The sequence below is a fragment of the Thamnophis elegans genome, chromosome 7 (genome assembly GCF_009769535.1).
Source record: "Thamnophis elegans isolate rThaEle1 chromosome 7, rThaEle1.pri, whole genome shotgun sequence".
Classification (NCBI taxonomy): domain Eukaryota; kingdom Metazoa; phylum Chordata; class Lepidosauria; order Squamata; family Colubridae; genus Thamnophis; species Thamnophis elegans.
Genome location: NC_045547.1, coordinates 33,849,735 through 33,870,953, shown reverse-complemented (window position 1 = coordinate 33,870,953; position 21,219 = coordinate 33,849,735). Strand labels below are relative to the sequence as shown.

At 41.3% G+C, this 21,219-nt stretch overlaps 1 protein-coding gene across 1 annotated transcript in view; it reads right to left on the bottom strand.

The window, feature by feature from the left end:
- Positions 1-21,219, bottom strand: part of GUCY2C (guanylate cyclase 2C) — an 81,505-nt gene that overhangs the window by 28,616 nt on the left and 31,670 nt on the right. The window contains 9 exon segments of the mRNA XM_032221158.1: positions 2,897-2,949; positions 2,952-3,005; positions 4,465-4,570; positions 6,344-6,415; positions 6,801-6,863; positions 8,793-8,898; positions 11,866-11,921; positions 11,923-11,948; positions 16,308-16,419. Coding sequence (XP_032077049.1) covers positions 2,897-2,949; positions 2,952-3,005; positions 4,465-4,570; positions 6,344-6,415; positions 6,801-6,863; positions 8,793-8,898; positions 11,866-11,921; positions 11,923-11,948; positions 16,308-16,419 — 648 coding nt within the window.

Sequence of the window (21,219 nt, the reverse complement as noted above, 5' to 3'; positions counted from 1 at the left end):
TACTTCAATTTACATTTATATTTGTTTCCTTACACATCCTTTTTTCTGGCAATATACATTTTCTGGGATGATTACCTAATATAAATTACACTCTCCACCCACCTTCATTGACACTGAGGGAGGAAGTAGAATGTATGAATTTTGTCTTTTGATTGCGTGTTAAGGACTCTTAAGCACTATTCTTTGGTCAGCTGAGAGATAAACAATAAAACAATTTACTTCTATCTATAGTCTGTGCTGGACTAAGAGAAGGTCCTGCCTCAGTTTTCATACATACATTTTGAGCACTCTTGATGAAATCTCTGATTCTGAGAGAGTTCCACCTACTCCTCAGTCATCAGAAATGTACAGTACACCTGAATGGCATTGGGCATCTTCCTTGTTAATCCTTATTAAGGATTAACAAGCCCTGCTTGTTTCAAATCATTGCATTTACCTGACTTACTTCCAGGGCAATAGGTGATATAGCCCAAAAGATTTTATATACTTTCTAGGTAGAGAATATTAGAAGAAAGGGAATATATTCTCTTAACATAGCTAAGGACTACTTAAATGTGTCTGTCTCAGAGTGTGAAGGAATTGAAAACAATAGAAAAGAGAGCTTGCCAGGACATGTTTGCACAGTGATTAGTGCAGGTGGGGAAAGGCCATTTGTAATGCAGGAGGAGTGCAATCTGAATTATCACAAAACAGGTTGAATACCAGTTTAACTGCAGGCACACAATACATGCAGCAAATGAAGGTTGAGGAACTATTTTGTGTTTGTCATGATGGTATTGGATGATATTATTTCTGATTCCAACAAATGGTGTGGGACAATTAAACTATTGAGAGATTTTGCTAAAGATAATCCCTACTGGAAAAAGTCAAAATTGTCATGGTCTGAGTTGACATCCAGACATTTGTCTGGCCTCTTCTTTGCCTCCTGTCCAAACAAGGATGGAAGATTTGTCTCACTGGGCTCTTCCTCGTGGCTGTGTTAATTTTTTTCCCTTCTTTCTTTGAAGTGACCTTCATTGCTGAGGTCATTGCAGTAATAAGAGCCAGTCTGGTATAGTGATTAAGGAACCAGCCTAGAAGCTGGTAGATCATGAGTTGTAGCTGCACCCTAGGCAATAAGCAGTTGGGTGACTTTAGCCTTCTCTCACCCCTAGGAAGCAGGCAACTTCAAGGCACTTCCAATAAATCTTGCAAAACTGCAATGACTAAACCAGGCAGTTGCCAGAAGTCAAAAACTGACTTGCAGGTGAGTATGTACACATACACACACCCACACACCAAGACAAAAGAGTAGTACAGAATGTACTCTGGGAGAACTTAAGGGAAGTGGTTGTGGATTGTTTGGCTTTATTTCCATTCCCAACATCAGTCAACATCTGACAGGAAAACATCTATCAATTGCTCGCCATTACACAGATTGGGGCCGGAACCTCTGGAGGACGCAATAATGTGATACGATATGAACATGTGAACATGATGATCTCATCTGGCTTTTGGGACCCATAATCTGCGAAAAGGAACTTAATTCTATCTGGCTACCATTTCCATTTTTAAAATTCTTCCCATGGGGCTGGTTTTTGATTATTGAAAGGGTCTGTGAATGTGTAGAGATTCCAGAAGACACCATGCTCACCTGGGAATGATTAGGTCAAGTAGTCAACATACAGCATATCTCTCTCTCTCTCTCTCTCTCTCACTCTCTATCTATCTATCTATCTATCTATCTATCTATCTATCTATCTATCTATCTATCTATCTCTATCTCTCCCTCCCTCCCTCTCTCTCTCTCTCTCTCTCTCCCCCTCCCCTCTCCCCTCTCCCCTCTCCCCTCTTATTTTGCCATGTGTTCACATGCAGGAAGTTCCAGCCTAGTCTCTTCATTTTTTTCTTACTCATCTGCACACTTGCCTCTTGGTCTTCCACTTTGTCACTGTTTTTTGCTCTTGCAGACTTTCATCTGCCCCTCTCCCTCTCTTCTATAATCAGTTTGCAAAGGGGCTGTGACAAGTTTAGGTAAGCAGACTCCCCTCTTTTCCTGCCACCATTGCAACCCTCACTTTGTAGTTCATCATAGCTGATCCTCTCTACCACTCCTGCTGCCAAACTGTAATAAAAGTACTAGACAATTTGCAAAGGAAAAACTGAACCGTCCAACGATTGCCACAACTGCAAAATCTAAGCCTGTTCACTATCAGGACTTTCAATGACCCCACTCCCTGCCCCCCTTGTGTTTGCAAGAAGAACCTAGGTAAGTTTGGTAAGAGGAGCAATCCTGCCCTCTACAAACATAATTTTAAGTTTATAATTTGTCTTTCCATATACACTTTCAGCTATGCAAAAGCCATTGGCTCCAACAAATTTCAGGGGAGAAGAATTGTAGGTTTAACCTTCTGCTTACCATGAAAGCTTTCACTGATTTACTACCTCACTGAGAATTAGGACTGTCTACTGGAAACAAAAAGCATTCTGAGAAAATGAATGCACCAAAAGATTATGGAAAAAATTCTAAGTAAGCAACTACGAACTTCATGATATTTTAAAAATAAAAATTATTTCCAGTGCTCAGCATAACTAGCTACAGAGTAAAGCCCATTTAATGTGAGCCCAGGATGATTTTTTTTAGGTCATGATTTTAATTTTATAAATATCTTTATTCTAAGGAAATTTCTATCAGTTAGAAAAATTACTTTTATTTTTTCTGTACTGAAATGTACCAAATGTATTGTGGCTCAGCTCTCAACAAATCTGCTATTTCATATTTACTGTTTCTAATGACAGGACTGAAAGAAACTTACGCAAGCTGATTTTATATACAGGTAGTTAGGGCAATATATTAAGCTTCCAATCTTATTCTGTGGCTAGGTTTTATAATGTAAAAATATCCTCATATGCTTACCTTAGCAATGTCATACATGACAGAAATTTTAAATTCCCAGTCCATGAAGGTTCATCAGGGTAGGAGATTTTATCATTTAAGACATCCTGAGATGAAAACAAGAGAAAGACTGCAGGTAAGAAAGTTAAAAACCATTTTAATCCTGAAAAAGTTGCTAAACATACCCAGCAGTCAAACAATATCTTCATTCAGCTCAATTAAAATAACACAAAATAATGAATCCTTGCTAAGCAATTCAGGGCAATTGGATAAAGAAAATATTTCCTTGAATAATGTAGCTATTGGGAAAATTCAATTTTATTTCCAGTTCAATTCAGATATCAGCTTAGTGATTCTGTTTTTCCTGAAGTTACTTTGATCACAGTGGACAGTCCTATCTGAATGCAGTGGGTGATGAAACTGAAATAGTTCTCCATGTTTATATCCTTTTTAAATGGCTATTGCGGTAAATAGTTTCAACAGGAGAACAAACCTAACCCTGTAAGCCCTTAGTACCTGCCACCAGTAATCAACAGATATTGACTGAGGTATTGTTGAGAAGGGGGGATTATACTTAAAACCACAAGTGTAAATTATTGTTTTCACAATATAGTTAAGTTAATTCCAGCTGGAAATTCTGGAAAGTATGGTTCTAATACCTGTAGGACGCCAGGATGGAGAAGATCAGGCTCGCCCTTTTCATTACTGCTCTAAGAGGGCTGAACTTTTTATCTTAAACTAAATACTGTAGAGTATTCGCTTTGTGGTTTAAAGAACCTCAGCTTCTATCTGGAATATTCCATACTTTCTAACATGGAGGAGTGAGCTCCTTTGGTTTCCCTTATGACCCCTAAAATATCACAAAATTATTTCAATAGCAGATTAAAACAAGTAAAGTGGCATGTAACAGGTTATAGAGGGATAACTGCCATCTGGAGCTATTGATTTGTTTCTGAACTGAAGATGCCAATCAATGTCATTGTTATATACTGACCAACAGTATGGTAGTTTCCCACAAGGTCCTCTGTTCCGGCAGGAACAATACTCAATCTGATTGGTCGAATGGTCTGACAGCTCCCTATAAAAGACCTGCTGCTAGACAGAATCTTTGCTGGACTGTACATAGTTGTCACTTAATAAAGAGCTGTTTGTTGCTGAAAGCCTGAGTCTGCCTCATCCATTCACCCGATCTAACAGTCATCTTCTCTGATCTATTGTGGTGTTGTGTGTCCTTTTCTTATTACCTTCCTGGTCTTCATAATTAAAGCAAAATCTCATTAATCTGAAAGATCTCTAAAGGAACTATTTCTCTTGCAACCACCACTAAACCCTTTACTGTTTTAGAAATTCTTTGTTTTTCTCCCTTCTTTCTTTGCGTCTCTATGGTAACATGACTGTGGCGCATGGGGAGCCTATAGGACAGCACAGTCATTTCATTACATTAACCACCACCACCACCAAATTAAATGAGTTATAAACAGACTACCATTCTTCTGTAGTGGCCCCCTTGACCCTCACTAAAAATTTTCTTTAAGATGAAGGTTAATGTGTCTTGATACAAACTAACCAGTGAGTTATAATCTGTTTACCCCGCAATGAGCCCCTTTCACAGTACTCAATTACTCCATAGATCATTGTGTCCATCTTGACTGTTCCATAGAATTTAGTCAGGTTGTAATAGTCAATTTGAAGGAGCTGGAGAAAAGAATGGCATTTATTAGAAGCAAATAGTTACATTTAAAGGAACATACAATACTAGGAATGAAAAGTATAAAATCTCTCAGTCTTTGCTATGGCCTGGAGATATTGTATATTGTGTTGGGTCTTGTAGCTTTTCAACTCTAAGGTGATTAAAATATTTGCAAAAACTGCACAAGATGCATATTTTTGGAGATCATTAACCATACCTAGAATGCTAAATTTATTTTGTGGGTGCTCTAAAAATGCCTGCTATGCTGGAGGTGCATAGCAAATAATAAAATAATAACTGTTTAGTGGAAGGGAAATTAAAGTTGCTGCCCCTCATTCCCTCATCTTAGATTATTTTGTTCTTGCTTCCAGCCAGTACTTCTTAGCAGTGTATAGAAATATAGTTAATACATTCCCCGTTTTTATTTTCTTGGAATACCTATAGGGGCTATTTAGGATTCAGAAATATTCTTAGAAATAAAGAAGAAGGAAAATTGGTTTTTTTTTTTTTTAGCAAGCCAGTTTCCTAGTTAAGTTTTTTTTTATCTATGTAGAAGAATGGCTACAAAATGACTTAATACAATTTAGAAACTGAGCTAACTCATAAATGCCTTTAAATAGATTTGGCACAGGGTAGAAGTTTAAAGGATTAAAATCAGTAACATAATGATCAAACTGGGAAATAGTTTTCAAACTTTTCAGCAGTTGCTCTTTAACAGAGGGATGGGAGGCCTATTAGGTTGTCCTGTCCTAAGTGCCAGATGGACCCAGTGTGTTATAAGAGGGAATTAGTTTTTTTTCCTAAAGCTCTAACATGCAGCTTCCAAAAGGCTAAAAGCTAGGGTCTAGGGATGACCTTTGGAGGGCTTGTGATGGGGTGGTGCAACTATCCTGGCTCTCCTCCATCTCTTGGTGGCTTTCAATATAGCAGTAGACTTAAAAGAGCCAAGGTGGCGCAGTGGTTAAATGCAGCACTGCAGGCTACTGCTAGATCAGCAGGTCAGAGGTTCAAATCTCACCGGCTCAGGGTTGACTCAGCCTTCCATCCTTCCGAGGTGGGTAAAATGAGGACCCAGATTGTTGGGGGCAATATGCTGACTCTCTGTAAACCGCTTAGAGAGGCCTGAAAGGCCTATGAAGCGGTATATAAGTCTACTGCTATTGCTATTGCAATACCATCATGCAGTTAAAGGTAATAGTTATCACCTTTAAAACCCTATATGGGTCATTGGCACAAGATCTCATTATTGTGGGACTATCTCTCCAGAAGAATATCTCCCCATTCCACTAGATCAGGTAAGGTAGTCTGGCTCCAAATCCCTTCCTTGAAATCCTGCCACCTAGTGGCACCTCCAAAGTGTGCATGGCTGCTCCTCTCTTGGGGAACATCCTCTCCTTGATGGTTTGACAGATCCCCACCCATTTAGCCTTTTAAGATTGGGGATACTTTTTATCAAAATGCTGTGAATAGAATAGAATAGAATAGGGCAAGGGCAAGGGCAAGGGCAAGGGCCAGGACCAGGACCAAGATCAGGACTAGGATAATTGAAGCTTGCTGCAGGGCACCCTAAGAGAAGATTAAAGGCACAGTCTTTGTATTTTTGTTCGATTATTTCTTTGTTTTGTTGTTTTGTGGTTATTTTATAGTCATTGGTTTTACTGTTGTTATGAGCCATCCTGAGCTGTTTAAGATGGGTGACCATATCAACATTTTAAAATAAAAATAAAATACATGAAAAAGTTGCATTCCAGCATTCCTCAGAATAGTGTATTGCTTACCTTATTTAGAGCTATTTTCTGTTTCTCTGTAAAATTTCCATCATTGTGTTTGAACTCCTTCAGAATTATTATCTAGAAAATGAGAGCAATTGGAAGAAAACCATAGCAAAGTCATAACATCCTATCTCTATTGTCTATAATGTCTAGAGAAATAGTTTATTACAATGATTAAATAGCAAATACATCAAATTTTATAGACAAATTGATATTTACACTAATCAATAACAAGCCAATGATTTTTAAATTTTTAAACCTGCAGTCTACTTTGTTCATTATTTAGGACTGAGAAGTTGCAAAGGAATCATTTAAGAAAATTTTCCATAAAATTTTAAAGCATTCAACTTTACAATAAACTGGGAATTTCATGAGCAGCATCATGAAATCTGTCTTGCACAAGAACATCAGATCATTTTTTTAGGGAAGTCAAGTAGAACAGAGAGACTGGGAGTAAGAATACCTTCTTATCATATTTGCCTTGACGCAGCCTTTGAACAGTATTCCGCCTTTTGTCTTCATCAATCTGAGAAACAAGAGGACACCTTCAGAATTCTTCAGTAAGGTCCCTATCCTAACGTGTAACTAAAATGCAATGCCCAGCTGCTGGAAAGTTGTCAGGGGAACAGATTCAAAAATGCTTCCCATAACTTGAATATTATTTTGATATTTTGTGCATCAAGCGATATCATGCAATTTCTCCTTTATTCTCATTCTTGTCTCAAGATGGTCGTCTTGTTTTTGTGGAAGAACTATAGATTGCATTGCACTTGTGTCAGAAGCACCAATGTGTTTCCAGGTCGAAAGGATTAGCCAGTGACATCATCATTGCTCAGGGATGCCCAGCTGGCAGTGGTGTATTAACCATTAAGCAGACTAAGCACATGCTTGGGGCACCAGGCCCAAGGCGGTACCACAAAGTTGAGAAAGAAAAACAATGAAGATTTGTACAGTATGTATAAAGGGGGGGGCACCAAGATTTGTCAGTGCTTAGGGCACCAGGAGCCTTAATCCGCCACAGCTGGGGGCTCTTTTTATGTCCCCACAGAAGCTGGAGCAAAGGTGAAGAGCTCACCCATCCTCCAAGCAGCACTTGAATCTCAAACGTGGGCTTGTTAATCTCCAACCAGGGTCCTGGACCTAACCACATGAGCTGATGTGCTCCTTAGAAGAATATAGATGACAAACACTTAATGCCTAAACAAAATAAAAGTTATACCAATTGGTAGTCTTATTCCTAAGGGGAACACTATTGTGTAAAGTATAGAAAGCTAATAGATAATCTTAGGGCAGTGTTTCCCAAACTTTGACATATGTTTACCCCTTCTTACGTGTTGCCAAAGCCTCTCTGGTGTATGCAACAATGTGTGGATATGACATTTGGAGCAATATTTTGAATTCTTGCAACGAGTCCTTTATTAATTCCGACCATACTTTTGCTCCATCTGGTGCTTATTCCAACACATCTATTCCAATCAATTTTGTTCTCTTGCATAAATGTATTCATAACATTAAAGATATCTTCTCCTGTTGTGATATTCCCACCATGTGATCCCCACCAAACTCCGGTGCAACGCGTACCCCCACCAAACTCTTCCCGTACCCCTGGGGGTACGCATACCACACTTTGGGAAACACTGTCTTAGTGTCCCACAGATAAAATGAATAGTATTGCAACTTTGGAACTATACATAATTCCTGAAAGAGTTGTAACCAGCAAATGGGGGAAAGGGAGGAGAATAAAATTAGATTAGAATTTCAGGTAAAGCTGCAATTAAGAGTTCTTCGGCACAACCTGCTTTTCCAGTGTGAAGTTCCCCACTAACCATTTGTTGAGGACAGGAATGTGTGATGTCATACTCAGTTCAGCCTCCTGCAAAGGTAACCTGTTCCTTCTTGTTCATCTCAGATGAGATAATGCATTGGCCATGAAGTGCATAAACTCTATCCATAGCATTCCATTTCAGTAGAAGCCATGTTTTTACTCCTACTGGATAATCTAAGTTGTTGCAGGCACATCTCTTTCCCTCTAGTCAATAGTAGCTACCATTATGCCCATGCTGACCATATTTGCATATGCATGGTACACTTGTAGGCAACGTAGCCACTTGCTGCCCCATTCCCTTGCAAAATTTATTTATTCGAGATACTTGGGAGCTGGGATGAAACTGCAAATGAGGGGAAGAATGATAATATTGGCCACTATCTGTGAACTAATAAATGTTACTGTTTCTATTATATGGGGCAGAGTCTAGTAGAAAAGTCTACTTGCTTTGTACAATCATGAGAAAACTGTTAACGCACATATAATAAACTGAGCAATTAGCCTTATTGTAGAACAGAAGATTTTATAATGTCAGAGTGATATTATGTGATGTACCATTGTGAAGAATGTACAGCTTACTTCATATTATGTGGTGAGAAACCTTTCCCAGACATGGCTGTCATTTCCTACCTTCAGACTAACATGATTTGACTCATTAGTATTCAATGGTAGTATCTTCTCCGGTGGAATATGGGACCATCTCTTTTGCCGCAATTGATTGGCTCTTCTGTACTTCCTGAAAAGTATTATAGAAACAATTCTGAAAATATTAGAATCTGGAATTTTAGAAAGATAAGCTGTGTTAACATTTTAACACATTTACACATACATGCAACATAGCATCTAATTGGGGAGGAGGAGAGGGGAGAAAAATCAACAAGTCCAAATGGAGGATGCTGGGTCTTGTAAAACTTTAGCTATAGAGCCCAGGCAGTCAGATGGATAGCTAAAGCTTGCAAGGACCCAGCATCCTCTATTTCTTTGCACAACTTTTGGAAATGATTTTTGTTTTTCTTTAGTTGAAGGAGGAAAGCTGCAGAAAGTTTTTATTTCCTTGCTTGCTTCAGGTCCTCCACTCTTCATCTGAAGTCAAAGTCAAATTTAAAAGAGATAGAGGTTGGAGTGCAGAAGAGATTAGTTTTAACTAATTGGGGTGGGAGAGGGGAGCGATCAACAAGTCTATCCCTCCCATGGCTGTCACTTCCTACCTTCAGACTAACATGATTTGACTCATTAGTATTCAATGGTAGTATCTTCTCCGGTGGAATATGGGACCATCCCAGCTTTTTGTAATTTTTTTTTAATTGAAGAAATGTGGTTTCCTGGGAGGGAGGAGAGGGAGGGGATTAAGCAAGGGAAAGGTTTGGGGAAGCTTATCCTGAAGCTGCCTTTTATGCTTTTATGCAAGGGCCAGCTTCCCAAAGCCTAGAGAGGCAGGCGAGCTTTGCAGCCTCCCAATGGCCAGTTGATCGGTAGCAATCTGATGGTGCAGAAAGCTCTGAAAAGCTAATCAACTGGGTCTTTTTTGCCCCAGAAAGGCAGGGCACCTTGGCAGGAGGAAGTACAAGGGCAGAATTAAGAAAGGTAGGCATACCAAGTGCTGGCAAGATAATCAGCTATGTAGAGGGCCTATATACAGACTGGGGGATACTTTGAGAGGCCTGAAGTAGGTGGGCTTGTGCCAGAGCAAGGCCTTCCAGGATCTACACAATCTTAAATTGAGCTTCACTTAACAACCCATGAATTCATTTAAAGAATGCATTGGGAAGAGCAGGGATGACTAGTTGTTACTTTAGGCAGCTCATTTAACATTGTTCTGACTTTTGACACTAATAGGCAGGCTCCATTATGGTCGTAACTTGAGGGGAAACTGGAAGCATCACGGTGAGACCAATTGGAAAAATAGCGGGCTCCAATGAGTTCCATGAAAATCCAGCCAGACAAACTGCTGTCGGGGGAGGGATCTTCAGATCGGAACCATACTGTAGGGATAGGGAAGAAGGAGTTGCATCTTGGACAATCAAGAGGAACCAGCAAGTTCCTCGGTAGGTCAGAGAAAGCTCTTTGGACTGACAGCAGGGGCAGGGGCCCTTTTCAAATGACCGCTCTGGGGCAACCGGACTACGTTTTTGAGCAAGAGTGGTGTTGGAATGGAGTGTTGGAACCAGGTGAGTGATTGGCCAGCTCACAGTTAAAAGAAAATTTGAATTTGGACTTTAAAAGGGTCCCAGAGCTAAATTAGTGGCTAATTGGCATTTGGGAAATTCCATGGAGGAAGAAGGATAAAGCGGAGGCTAAAATACTGAAGCCCAAGAAGATTCTTGCTTTTATAATTGGATTTGGAGAAATTAAAAATAATAAAAGAAAGAACCTGGGAAAAAGTTTTTTTATGTGGATTTAAAGTGTTTTTGACAGTTTTGACAATCAGCTGGTTTGAGTGTATTGTGGATTTGAGAGTACTACAATAGTTTGTGAAAGATAAAAGAGAAAGTGCAGCTGTGAATCTTGACCTTGACTACCAGAAAGATAATTGGAACTGTGAGAACAGTTAAAAGATAATTTGGAACTGTGACAACTACTAAAGACTGTTTTTCTACATTGCTTGGTTTGGAAGATAAAAAATGTTCGACTTGGATTGGATTGGACTAATATTAGAATTGGACATTAGAATCTGGAAATTTAAAAAAGGACTGTATGGATTAATTAAGTGTGATAAAACCCAAAAGTCTTTAAAAATTGTTAAATTTGTTAAATTGGCAATTTAGATCCTTGGATGTATGATGAATTATTTGAGATACTAAAAAACACACATGAAACTTTAAAAGGCAATAAAAAGTGAGAAATTTGGCTGGAGCGCACAGATCAGGAAATAGGAGAGAAGGGGGTAAAAGAGAGCATAAATGAAGAACAAGAAAATAACACTGAAGAAAAAGGAACTGAAAGTAAAAAGCAGTTAGATGATTTCACTGGGATTTACAGTGGCACAAAAAGGGTAGGCAGAGGGAACGCTCCCCCAAAAAGAATCAATCAAACAGCAAAAGGGAAATAGTGGGACCAGGAAAAAACCTGTGGAAAACTACTTGAACAATAAAATTAAAAGTGAGAAAAAGGATTCAGAAGAAGAGATACAATAAATATAAAAAGGGGAAAAAAAGAAAAAAAAAGAAGCTAAGAGAATGGGATAAAAGAAGAAAATTAATAAGAAGTGGAATCTTTGAGAGACCAAGAGAAAATGGTTAAAGAGAAGGAGGAAGGGAAATAAGGTAGATATTAGTAGATTAAAGGGAATTGTATAATATTATGGTGGATAGTTTTAATTATTGTTTAAAAACTGAGTCATAGCTGCAATTAAAAAGATTAATATTTTTTGTTATTTGACTGAGGTTTATTTTTCTTGCTTTATGTTGGATTAGCATTTGTATTTTTCTTTTGTTTTCTTTTTTATTATACATCATAACAGGTACAATAATAAAACACAAGCAAGTAGCAATTATAATTGAATCTTGTCCAAAAAAGAAAAAGAATAATGGAATTTATGCAGTTTAAGATATTTGTGCGGAACAATTTTTGCAGAAGGAAGACTTGAAAGAGGCTGAAGGTATTTGTGGGCTGATGCTGGCTTTCCCAGTCTGAGGTCATCCAGATGTGTTGGACTATAAATTCCCTATTTTTACCCCAAGGAGAACAGTGTAAACAATCATACCTCAGCACCAACAAAGCAATGATCACAACTAGCACCACAATTCCAGTAAGTGTGAAAAACAGCTATGGCCAGGAAGTGGGGACCTATCAAAAAAGAAAGAAGAATGGGTAAACCAAGATCCTTAAAAGCAGTTTAAGAGGTAAACCATAATATAACAAAATAAACTTGTATTACTGTACACAGCTTGTACAACAAAATAGTAAATGTTACATAACAATCATTTTGAGCCATTGTTTTGAAGGTACTGTAATGAATCCAGCCCTCCAAAAATTACCATCAATAACTTACCACCAGAAATTTAGGAAGCAAACTCTCAAACTGATACTTTGTCAGATAAAAAAAATGTTTGGCCTAATGGTACTCCTGGATTTGTAGCGACATATATATTTGGCTTAAATGGTTTGGTTTGGTTTTGTCCTAATGTCTACCCTAAATGATTGCTAGGTTGATTTTTCACGTATATGTCAGTCTTGTTTTAACCATGTTTGTTAAAACAAGAGCTAAACAAGGAGCTAAAATCCTTTTCTCCCTGCTCCCCCCACTCCCCCCAGAGCTCTTTCCTAGGATGGATCTGCAGGGAGAAAAGGATTTTAGCTCTGTACCTTTTCTCCCACAGCCCAAGAGCTGCTCCACCAGTGTGGAAAGGCAGGGGGGAAAGGATTTTAGCTCCGTGTCTTTTTGAATTTTCAGCCTGGTGGATTTCTTTTCTTGTCTCTCCATTTCTGCATCCCTGCGCACGTTATCTGGGAATCCATTCACTTAACAACTCTTGAGATCACTTCAAACTGAAATTGGCAGCGCTGAGATCATGGTTATTGAGTAAAATGGTCATGTGATGTCTCACATAACAACCGCTTTGCTCAATAACCAAGACTCCAATCCCAACTGCGTAGTTAGGGAAAGTCTACCTTTAGTTACTTATTCCAGTTTTGAGAAAGAGGGAAGGAATGGATCCCTATCAACACTATAATGATTCTATGCTAAATTCTTTGGGGAAGTTTTTGCATTTAGTATTACTTTGATAGTTCTTGACATTTACTTATTTGCTTTGATACATCTATCTAATTCATCTACCTTTTCAACTACGGATCAATCTTATTTTCTTAATTCTGTGACAAGGTCAAATTTGTCAGAACATCTGGCTGACTGTTCCTATCAGAAAAGCAGGATGTTAGGTCAACAATAATAGAGCACTTAACATGCTCATATATTGGGCAGGTTACAAAAATCTTGCTTGCCCTGCACCTGTAAGCTGAATGACAGGGGGCTAAATACCTCCCAACACATTTTAAATAAAATTACAAGCTCACACATTCAGAATATAGAATAGCATGGGTATATATTTCTGGTATGCTGCTGCCCCCTGGTGGCTATAATTATTCCAATGGGGAAAATCTGGATGCCTTCCCACCTGTTTTTCTTCCCAATTTAAGATGTAATCAGAATATTAAATAGCAGCATTATTATTATATTACTTTTGTGAATTTCTGATCAAAATGGGGAAATGAATTACACAAGGCAGCAAACAATGTATTATATTTTCAGAATATTGATGGAGAGGCTTTTATTTATTTTCTGCACTGAAACTTATAACTGTTTAAATAAACTTTTTTTTTTTAGAAAAATGCTATAAGCAGTGCAATGAGAGACAGAACAGCAGTCTATGGAGCCACAATACTTAATGTCACAATTTAATTGGATATAGATAGAACATTTTATTGGTACTATGCCTTAGAAAATATATACCAGAGATCCTTTTGGAATGCTTTTCTTTTAAAAAAATAATAATACTGGTATCATATTGAAACTATGTAAGAGTTTGAAGCTGCACATCAGCTATTGTGTAACATATTTGCAGTCTGTTCTCAGTCTGCATCCAAAATGCCCATATTTATCAGAATCTTGGCATTTATTGATGTACCATATTTTTTTTTGCATTAAATACTATAGATCTGTCATATTTATGATGACAATAAAACCTGGTATGGGAAACGAGAGGACCTTTCCATACCTAGTGGAAATTATAGCATGCAAGATTAACGTTTAACAGGAATCAGGAGTGAAACAAGCAATTGGAAAATCCCCATTCACCTTAACATAATTTAGATAACTTCCTGAAGTAAATAAATAGCTTTCTGCTTATTAAGTCCTCTGCATAAGGCCTTTAAATAATCTTCTGGGCTCCAGATGTGTGAGTTTAAAACAATTGGAGAATTGTAATTTGGGGAAGACTAAGCTAATACTGTAAGTCAATTATCAGTTACTCTACTGCTGACATTTAGAGAGGTGGGGAAAGGGAATGGTGGGGGGGAGTCAAAGGATGTGCGCTTATATCATTCCCTCTGGGACACCTAATTTGAGAGCCATTCTAGATACTGTAACATCTGCAGTTAGAAGGATAGGAAGACTATATAAATTTTATAAACTCTGCACATCATTCCTTATCTGTTGGGAAATTTTATGAGTAGATCAGGGTTACTTTTCCTCTAACACTAGATTATATGACTCACAATTATGCTAAGAAGTGGATGTGTTTTATCAGCCTTGCCTGTTATTGCACAGTATCATACCCCCAAAATGATCATTTGTTGTGCTGCAGCAGCGCTGATTATGGTGAGGCGTCTATCATCCTTTCCAGCTGGGGGCACATTTAGAATTTCGAGAGTATACTGTGTGCACCTATTCACAAAATTTCAAATGTATTCTAGCTTTTAAAAATATTATTTGACATTCTATAAAATGCTGGAATGGCTTTAATTAGAAATCAGGCCAAACAGACACATATGATGCATTATATTAAAAGGTTCCAAGTTTGAAAAGCTATAAGATATACACAGCAAGAGATGCTAACCATTTGTTATCAAATACATTATTTGTGTAGTTTCTTGAGCCTCTGAAATTAATCTCCAGTTCAAAGTCTCTTTCTAGATTTCACAGAATGGATAATATTTGGTCATGGAACCATCCTAAACTTTCAAACTTATTTCTCAAGGTCAACCCTAGTGTTTCCATAGCAACAACTCTTTATTTAATAAGCAGGTTTTTCTTCAACCTGGGAGGATAAAAGAAGGAGTGGCAAACATAGGAAAATTATTTCTCCATCCAGGAATAAGCCAACTGCTATGAGAGCTTGATCATGCAGAACGGAGATACTTACAAGTTAAACCAAATAAATCATTATAATGCCTGAAAAAGTTCTATGGTGATATTTGATATTTATATTTGATTAATTGTAAATGGCTTTGGAACTGAGGATGGCATTCAAAACAGAAAAAAGCAACTTTTATAAGAATATACCTATATATCTGTCATTTTATTATGTATCCCAGTGATGGCTAACCTTTTTTTGACTCGGGTGCTGAAAGTGTGCATGTGTGTGCAATAGTGCATGCGCGTGCCCATACCTGTAATTCAATCCCCCCTGTGTGCCTCCTGCACATCCGTGCACGACCCCACCCTGCTGCCCCCTAGTGCATGCATGCACAACCCCCCCCCCCCCCCGCTGCCCTCCTGAAGCCTGGGAAGGGCAGAAACAGCCTCACCCGACCCCCCGGAAGCTGGAAACAGCCTGTTTCCGAACTTCTGGTAGGCCCATTTTTTGGAGGCTTTCCTGAAACCTGGGAAGGGTGAAAACGGCCTCCTTCGGCCCGTTATAGGGTTATGAGACTACAGGAGAAAAATAACAAACCAGTAATTCAGAAAACTAAAAAGAATTGTTTCCTGCTTGCAATTCATACTGTAGCACGTAAGGGATATAGCCTTGTTTGAAATGCAGGTAGTCCTTGTTTAGTGACCACAACTGTGATTGGCAACTTGGTCATTAAGCAAAGCAGTTAATGAACCTGTAACTGTTCTTACTTCTGCCTTCTCTTGCTTTACAGACCTGCAAAGGTTGTCAATGAGAAAGTTGCTTTTCATCACCGTTGTAACCGTTGTAACTGTAAATGGTTGTTAAATGAGGCAGACACCAAACAAATACTAGCTGCATGGAAGAACTGCTACCCTCGGCAAAAAAGGGGCTAATATATTTTCAACAAGAGAGTGTTCAGAAGTGGCTCAAACAGATATATATATTCTCAACACACGTTATGAATTATGGCAATTGCAAATGACTGATTCCATTTGTAGATATCTTTCTTAAGAATTAATGCATTTTTCATTCCATAAGATGCACCTAGGTTTAGAGGAGGAAAACATGAAAAAATATATCAAGTGGAGTCTGAGAGGACCACAGATAGGTGTCCTCTCACGTGCCAGCTCTGTCTATTGATTCCTGCACTGCAGAAGAGACAAAAGAGGCGAGCAATGAGAAAGACAGAAGAGGCGAGGTTCAGCACTGTAAAAGGACCCCGCTGCGGCGGCCTGGCTGCTATTTACCAAAGGACGGGGGGGGGGGGGGGGAGTACGTCTAATGGAGCGAAAAATATAGTAGATTGGCTCACCACTGCTAGGAGTATCAGTAGGTAGCATGTGGTTTTTCCAGATGAATCCAGGCATCGTTGTCTTCTCAACAGTTTTGTTCAACTTTGTGTCGAACCACAGGAGGGGTTTAAACTGGAAGAAGAAAAGAGAAGGAGATTTCACTCTGATGCTTCTTTCCTGTCGTTTACTAGCGATTAAAAGTAATTTCCTCAGACTCCTTCTTTGATCTTTTCAGTCTCCTTTCTGTATCCCACATATCTCATATTGAGCTCTTATGTAAATTATTAGTCAAAGTATAAAGGAGTCTTTTGCTTAAGGACCAAGCCCCTTTGATTTCCTTTACTTGAATTGCAGTAAACCAGGAAAACTCCTAGGGAGGGAGCAATGGGAAACCATTTTTGAAAACATTTCCAAGAAAACTGCAGGGACTTGTCCAGGAAGTGACTCAAAGACACAACGAAAACAACAAAAGGAAAACTCTACATTTCCCATTTCATTTCAATCAGGCAACAATGTTTACCAGCTTCAAATTACACTGAATAGTACATCAATTTTAAGCTATGGTTTAATATATTATTCTGCTTTGCTCCAAAGTGAGAATAGGATTGTTGTTTGGGCCTGTCTAGATGACTGTGGCTCACTAATAAAGAATGTGCTTTCTATGCAGAAGTTTGCAGATTTAATATCTGGCTCTAGAGGTACAATGGGTGAAAATCCTACCTGATATATATTTGCCAGTTAATGTATTTATCTTAATGTAGTGTCTAATGTTTTGATCAGATCAAAATGAAAATTAGTGTCACGGTACAGCCGGGAGTGGGGTCCCCCCCCTTTTTTTACCGTGGGGTTATCCCTGGCTCCCAGGTGTTCTTTGCCCCCGATGGGAGGGGGTGCTGCTGGCCGCCGTCTCCTGCGGCTGGCCCTACAACTTTCGCTGTTACTTTTATTACCCGCAGCCCACTTGACTTTCAGGCCTGCCTGGTTTCGCTCTGGAACTACTATTCTATGCCCCACTATCCTTGGACTTTGGATATCTGTTCTTCGGGAGGCTTGGATGCTATCCCCCGGCCTCCTTGGACTATACAATTGGCTGGATTGCGCAGGCTCATAATCATAATCTTAATTTTTATATATTGGTAAATTTTATTCAAGTTTTATACTTTATGTGTATGGGGAGTGCATGGTATGACTGTAACTGACTGAATGTCCCACTTTCATTATTATATTGCTGTTTCTGTTTTTAACTTGTATTGTGGGGGAGTGATTGGCTGTATGTCTGGCGGGCCGGGAGTTTAGCCGGGACCTCCTGCACTGAGTGCTTTGGCAGAAGTGCTAGGGGGGCCTGGGCCTGGTTCCGGCCCTCGGTTGTGTGTGTCGAAGGGCCTGCCGATGAATCCGGCAGCTGGGGGAGAGGGTGAAGGGACCACAGATGCGGGAGTGGGCCGGAACATAGGGGTCATAATGGGGAGGGGCAGATATGGCGGGAACTTCAGGGCAAGCCATTACCGGGGAAGGAGGGTTCCCTATATTAGAGGGATCCCCCCTTCCGGCCCTGTGAGTTCCACTCCAAGGCCAGATGGCGTGAGTAGTCAGGACCCTGGTCTCAGGTTGCTGTTGCTAAATGCCAGATCTGTGGTTCATAAGCTCCCCTCGTCCAGGACCTAATTATAGACGAGGGGGCAGATCTGGCATGTATTACTGAAACCTGGCTGGGCCCGGAGGGAGGAGTCCCCCTCACAGAAATGTGCCCAGAGGGTTTTCAGGTGCTTCATCAACTGCGATCCCAGGAAAGGGGCGGAGGAGTGGCCATTGTTATCCAACAGTCTTTAGTTCCTCGTAGGATCCCTGCTCCAAAGCTTGTCGGGTGTGAGTCCTTGCTGGTGAAGATGGACCTTGCGGGTCAAGTGGGCTTGTTGTTGACGTACCTGCCTCCCAACAGCGTGACAACAGCCCTCCCCTTGCTCCTCGAGTCAGTAGCCGAGCTAGCAGTTGAGTTCCCCAGACTTATGATACTGTGGGACTTCAACTTGCCTTCGCTCGGTGAACACTCTGATGGAGCACAGGAGTTCATGGCTTCCATGACAGCCATGGGCTTGACCCAAGTAATCCAGGGTCCAATTCACTCAGCGGGTCACACACTCGACCTCGTATTTCTCTCGGAGCAGTGGAGTTGTGATCTTGGTTTGAGGGATAGTGAGATCTTGCCCCTGTCATGGTCAGATCACTTCCTACTGAGGCTTGACTTTCGGAGACCAATCCCCCGCTGTAGGGAGGAGGAACCGATTAGGTGGTTCCACCCCAGGCGTCTTATGGATCCTCAGGGTTTCCAGACGGCGCTTGGCGTTATGCCTGATACTCTCGCCCACAGTCCGGTGGAGACCTTAGTTGCTACTTGGAACTCGGTAGCGTCTGAGGCTCTCCACCGGATTGCGCCTTTACGGCCGATCCGCGGCAGTGGATCCAGGAGGGCCCCTTGGTTCACCGAGGACCTCCGGGAGATGAAGTGCCAAAGGAGACGCCTAGAGCGCCGCTGGAGGACCAGTAAATCTGAGTCAGACCAAGCACTTTTGAAAACCTGCATCGGAGCATATCTATCGGCAATACGGACAGCTAAGAACAATCACATTGCCGCTCTGATAGCGTCCGCTGAGTCACGCTCTGACGCCTTGTTTAGGGTGACCCGCTCCCTCCTAAATACGAGGGTTGCGGATAACCCCTTACAAGGTAGAGCAGAGGAATATGTCCAGTTCCTCGCAGACAAAGTTGCTCGGCTTCGGATGGACCTGGACTCCAATTGCGCAGAGCCAGCCGGGGGTACCGGGGGAAGGTCTTGAACAACATCTCTGGACTGACTTTCAACCTGTTGCTCCTGATGAAGTGGACAAGGCCATCGGAGCAGTGAGTACTGCCACTTGTGTACTGGACCCGTGTCCCTCCTGGCTGGTCGTGAACAGCAAGGAGGTGACGCGGAGCTGGATCCAGGCGATGGTGAGTGCTTCTCTTCGGGAGGGCTTCTTCCCACCAGCACTGAAGATAGCGGTGGTGAGACCCCTCCTGAAGAAGCCATCGTTGGACCCAGCTAGTTTGAACAACTACCGGCCAGTCTCCAACCTCCCTTTCATTGGGAAGGTTGTTGAGAAGGTGGTAGCCTCTCAACTCCGACGGTCCTTGGAGGAAACCGATTATCTGGACGCCTTTCAGTCGGGATTCAGGCCTGGCTACAGCACGGAAACCGCTTTGGTCGCACTGACCGATGATCTCTGGAGAGCCAGGGATGGAGGTTATTCCTCCATCCTAGTGCTCCTTGACCTCTCAGCGGTCTTCGATACCATCGACCATGGTATCCTTCTGCAACGGTTACGAGAGGTGGGAGTGGGCGGCACCGTTTTTCGATGGTTCTCCTCCTACCTCTCGGACAGGTCGCAGTCGGTGTTAGTTGGGGGAGAGAGGTCGACCCCTAGGCCCCTGAAATATGGGGTTCCTCAGGGTTCGGTCCTATCCCCCTTCTGTTCAATATCTACATGAAGCCACTGGGTGAGATCATTCAACGGCACGGGATAAAATACCATCAATATGCAGACGACACTCAGTTGTATCTGTCTGCCCTGTGCCAACTCAGTGAAGCGGTTGACATGATGTGCCAGTGCCTGGAGGCTGTCAGGGTCTGGATGGGAGTTAACAAGCTTGTACTCAATCCAGACAAGACCGATGGCTGTTGTGTTTCCCTCCCAAGAATTTGGCCAGTATTCCATCACTCAGGCTGGGGGGTGAAAATTTATGCCCCTCAGACAGGGCACGCAACTTGGGAGTCCTCCTGGACCCACAGCTGACCTTAGAACATCACCTGTCGGCTGTGACCAGGGGGGCATTTGCCCAGGTTCACCTGGTGCACCAGTTGTGCCCCTACCTGAACCGGGAGGCACTCGTGACAGTCACTCATGCCCTTGTGACCTCAAGACTGGACTACTGCAATGCGCTCTACATGGGGCAGCCTTTGAAGAGTATTCGGAGACTACAACTCGTCCAGAATGCAGCCGCATGAGCGATTGTGGGTGCACCTCGGTACACCCACGTTACACCTATCCTCCGTGAGCTGCACTGGTTACCCATCGGTCTCCAGATACGCTTCAAAGTGCTAGTCGTAACTTATAAAGCCCTTCATGGTATTGGACCTGGGTACTTGAGAGACCGCCTGCTGCCAATTACCTCCCACAGACCCGTTAGATCGCACAGGGTCGGCCTCCTCCGGGTTCTGTCTACCAGCCAATGCCATCTGGCTACCACCCGGGGGAGGGCCTTCTCTGTTGCAGCTCCGGCCCTTGGAATGAACTCCCCGTGGAGATTCGGACCCTCACCCCTCTCCAGGCCTTCCGGAAAGCCGTCAAAACCTGGCTATGCCGGCAGGCCTGGGGTTGATGAGTTCCCCTCCCCTCTCGACTTGTATGGCTGTATGACTCTTGTGTATTTTAATTATATGTATTGTGTTTGTATCCCCTTTCTCCTTTTGAGTTGTTCGCCGCCCTGAGTCCCTCCCGGAGAAGGGCGGCATACAAATAAATTAAATCTGAAATCTGAAATCTGAAATCTGAAATAGTAATTAACATAGGGTTTTGTCTAATATGCTTCCCCACAAAACGTAAACACTTAAGGGATATTTAAAGCGCTAAAGATATCAATAATTTTATAGATTTTTAATTCCAGATGTTGGTAACACATTTTAACATTTCTACATTCATTCTACGAGTGGTGGGTTTCAAAATTTTTTACTACTTATTCTGTGGGTGTGGCCTATTTTGTGGGGGCTTAATGGTCATGTGATGGTGGGCCTGCCAACTTGATGTCATCACCAGGAGATGTCATGGATTGGGAAAATGTGGTGAAGCTCACTTAACACACTCTTGCTTAGCAACCAAAATTTGAGCTCAATTGTAG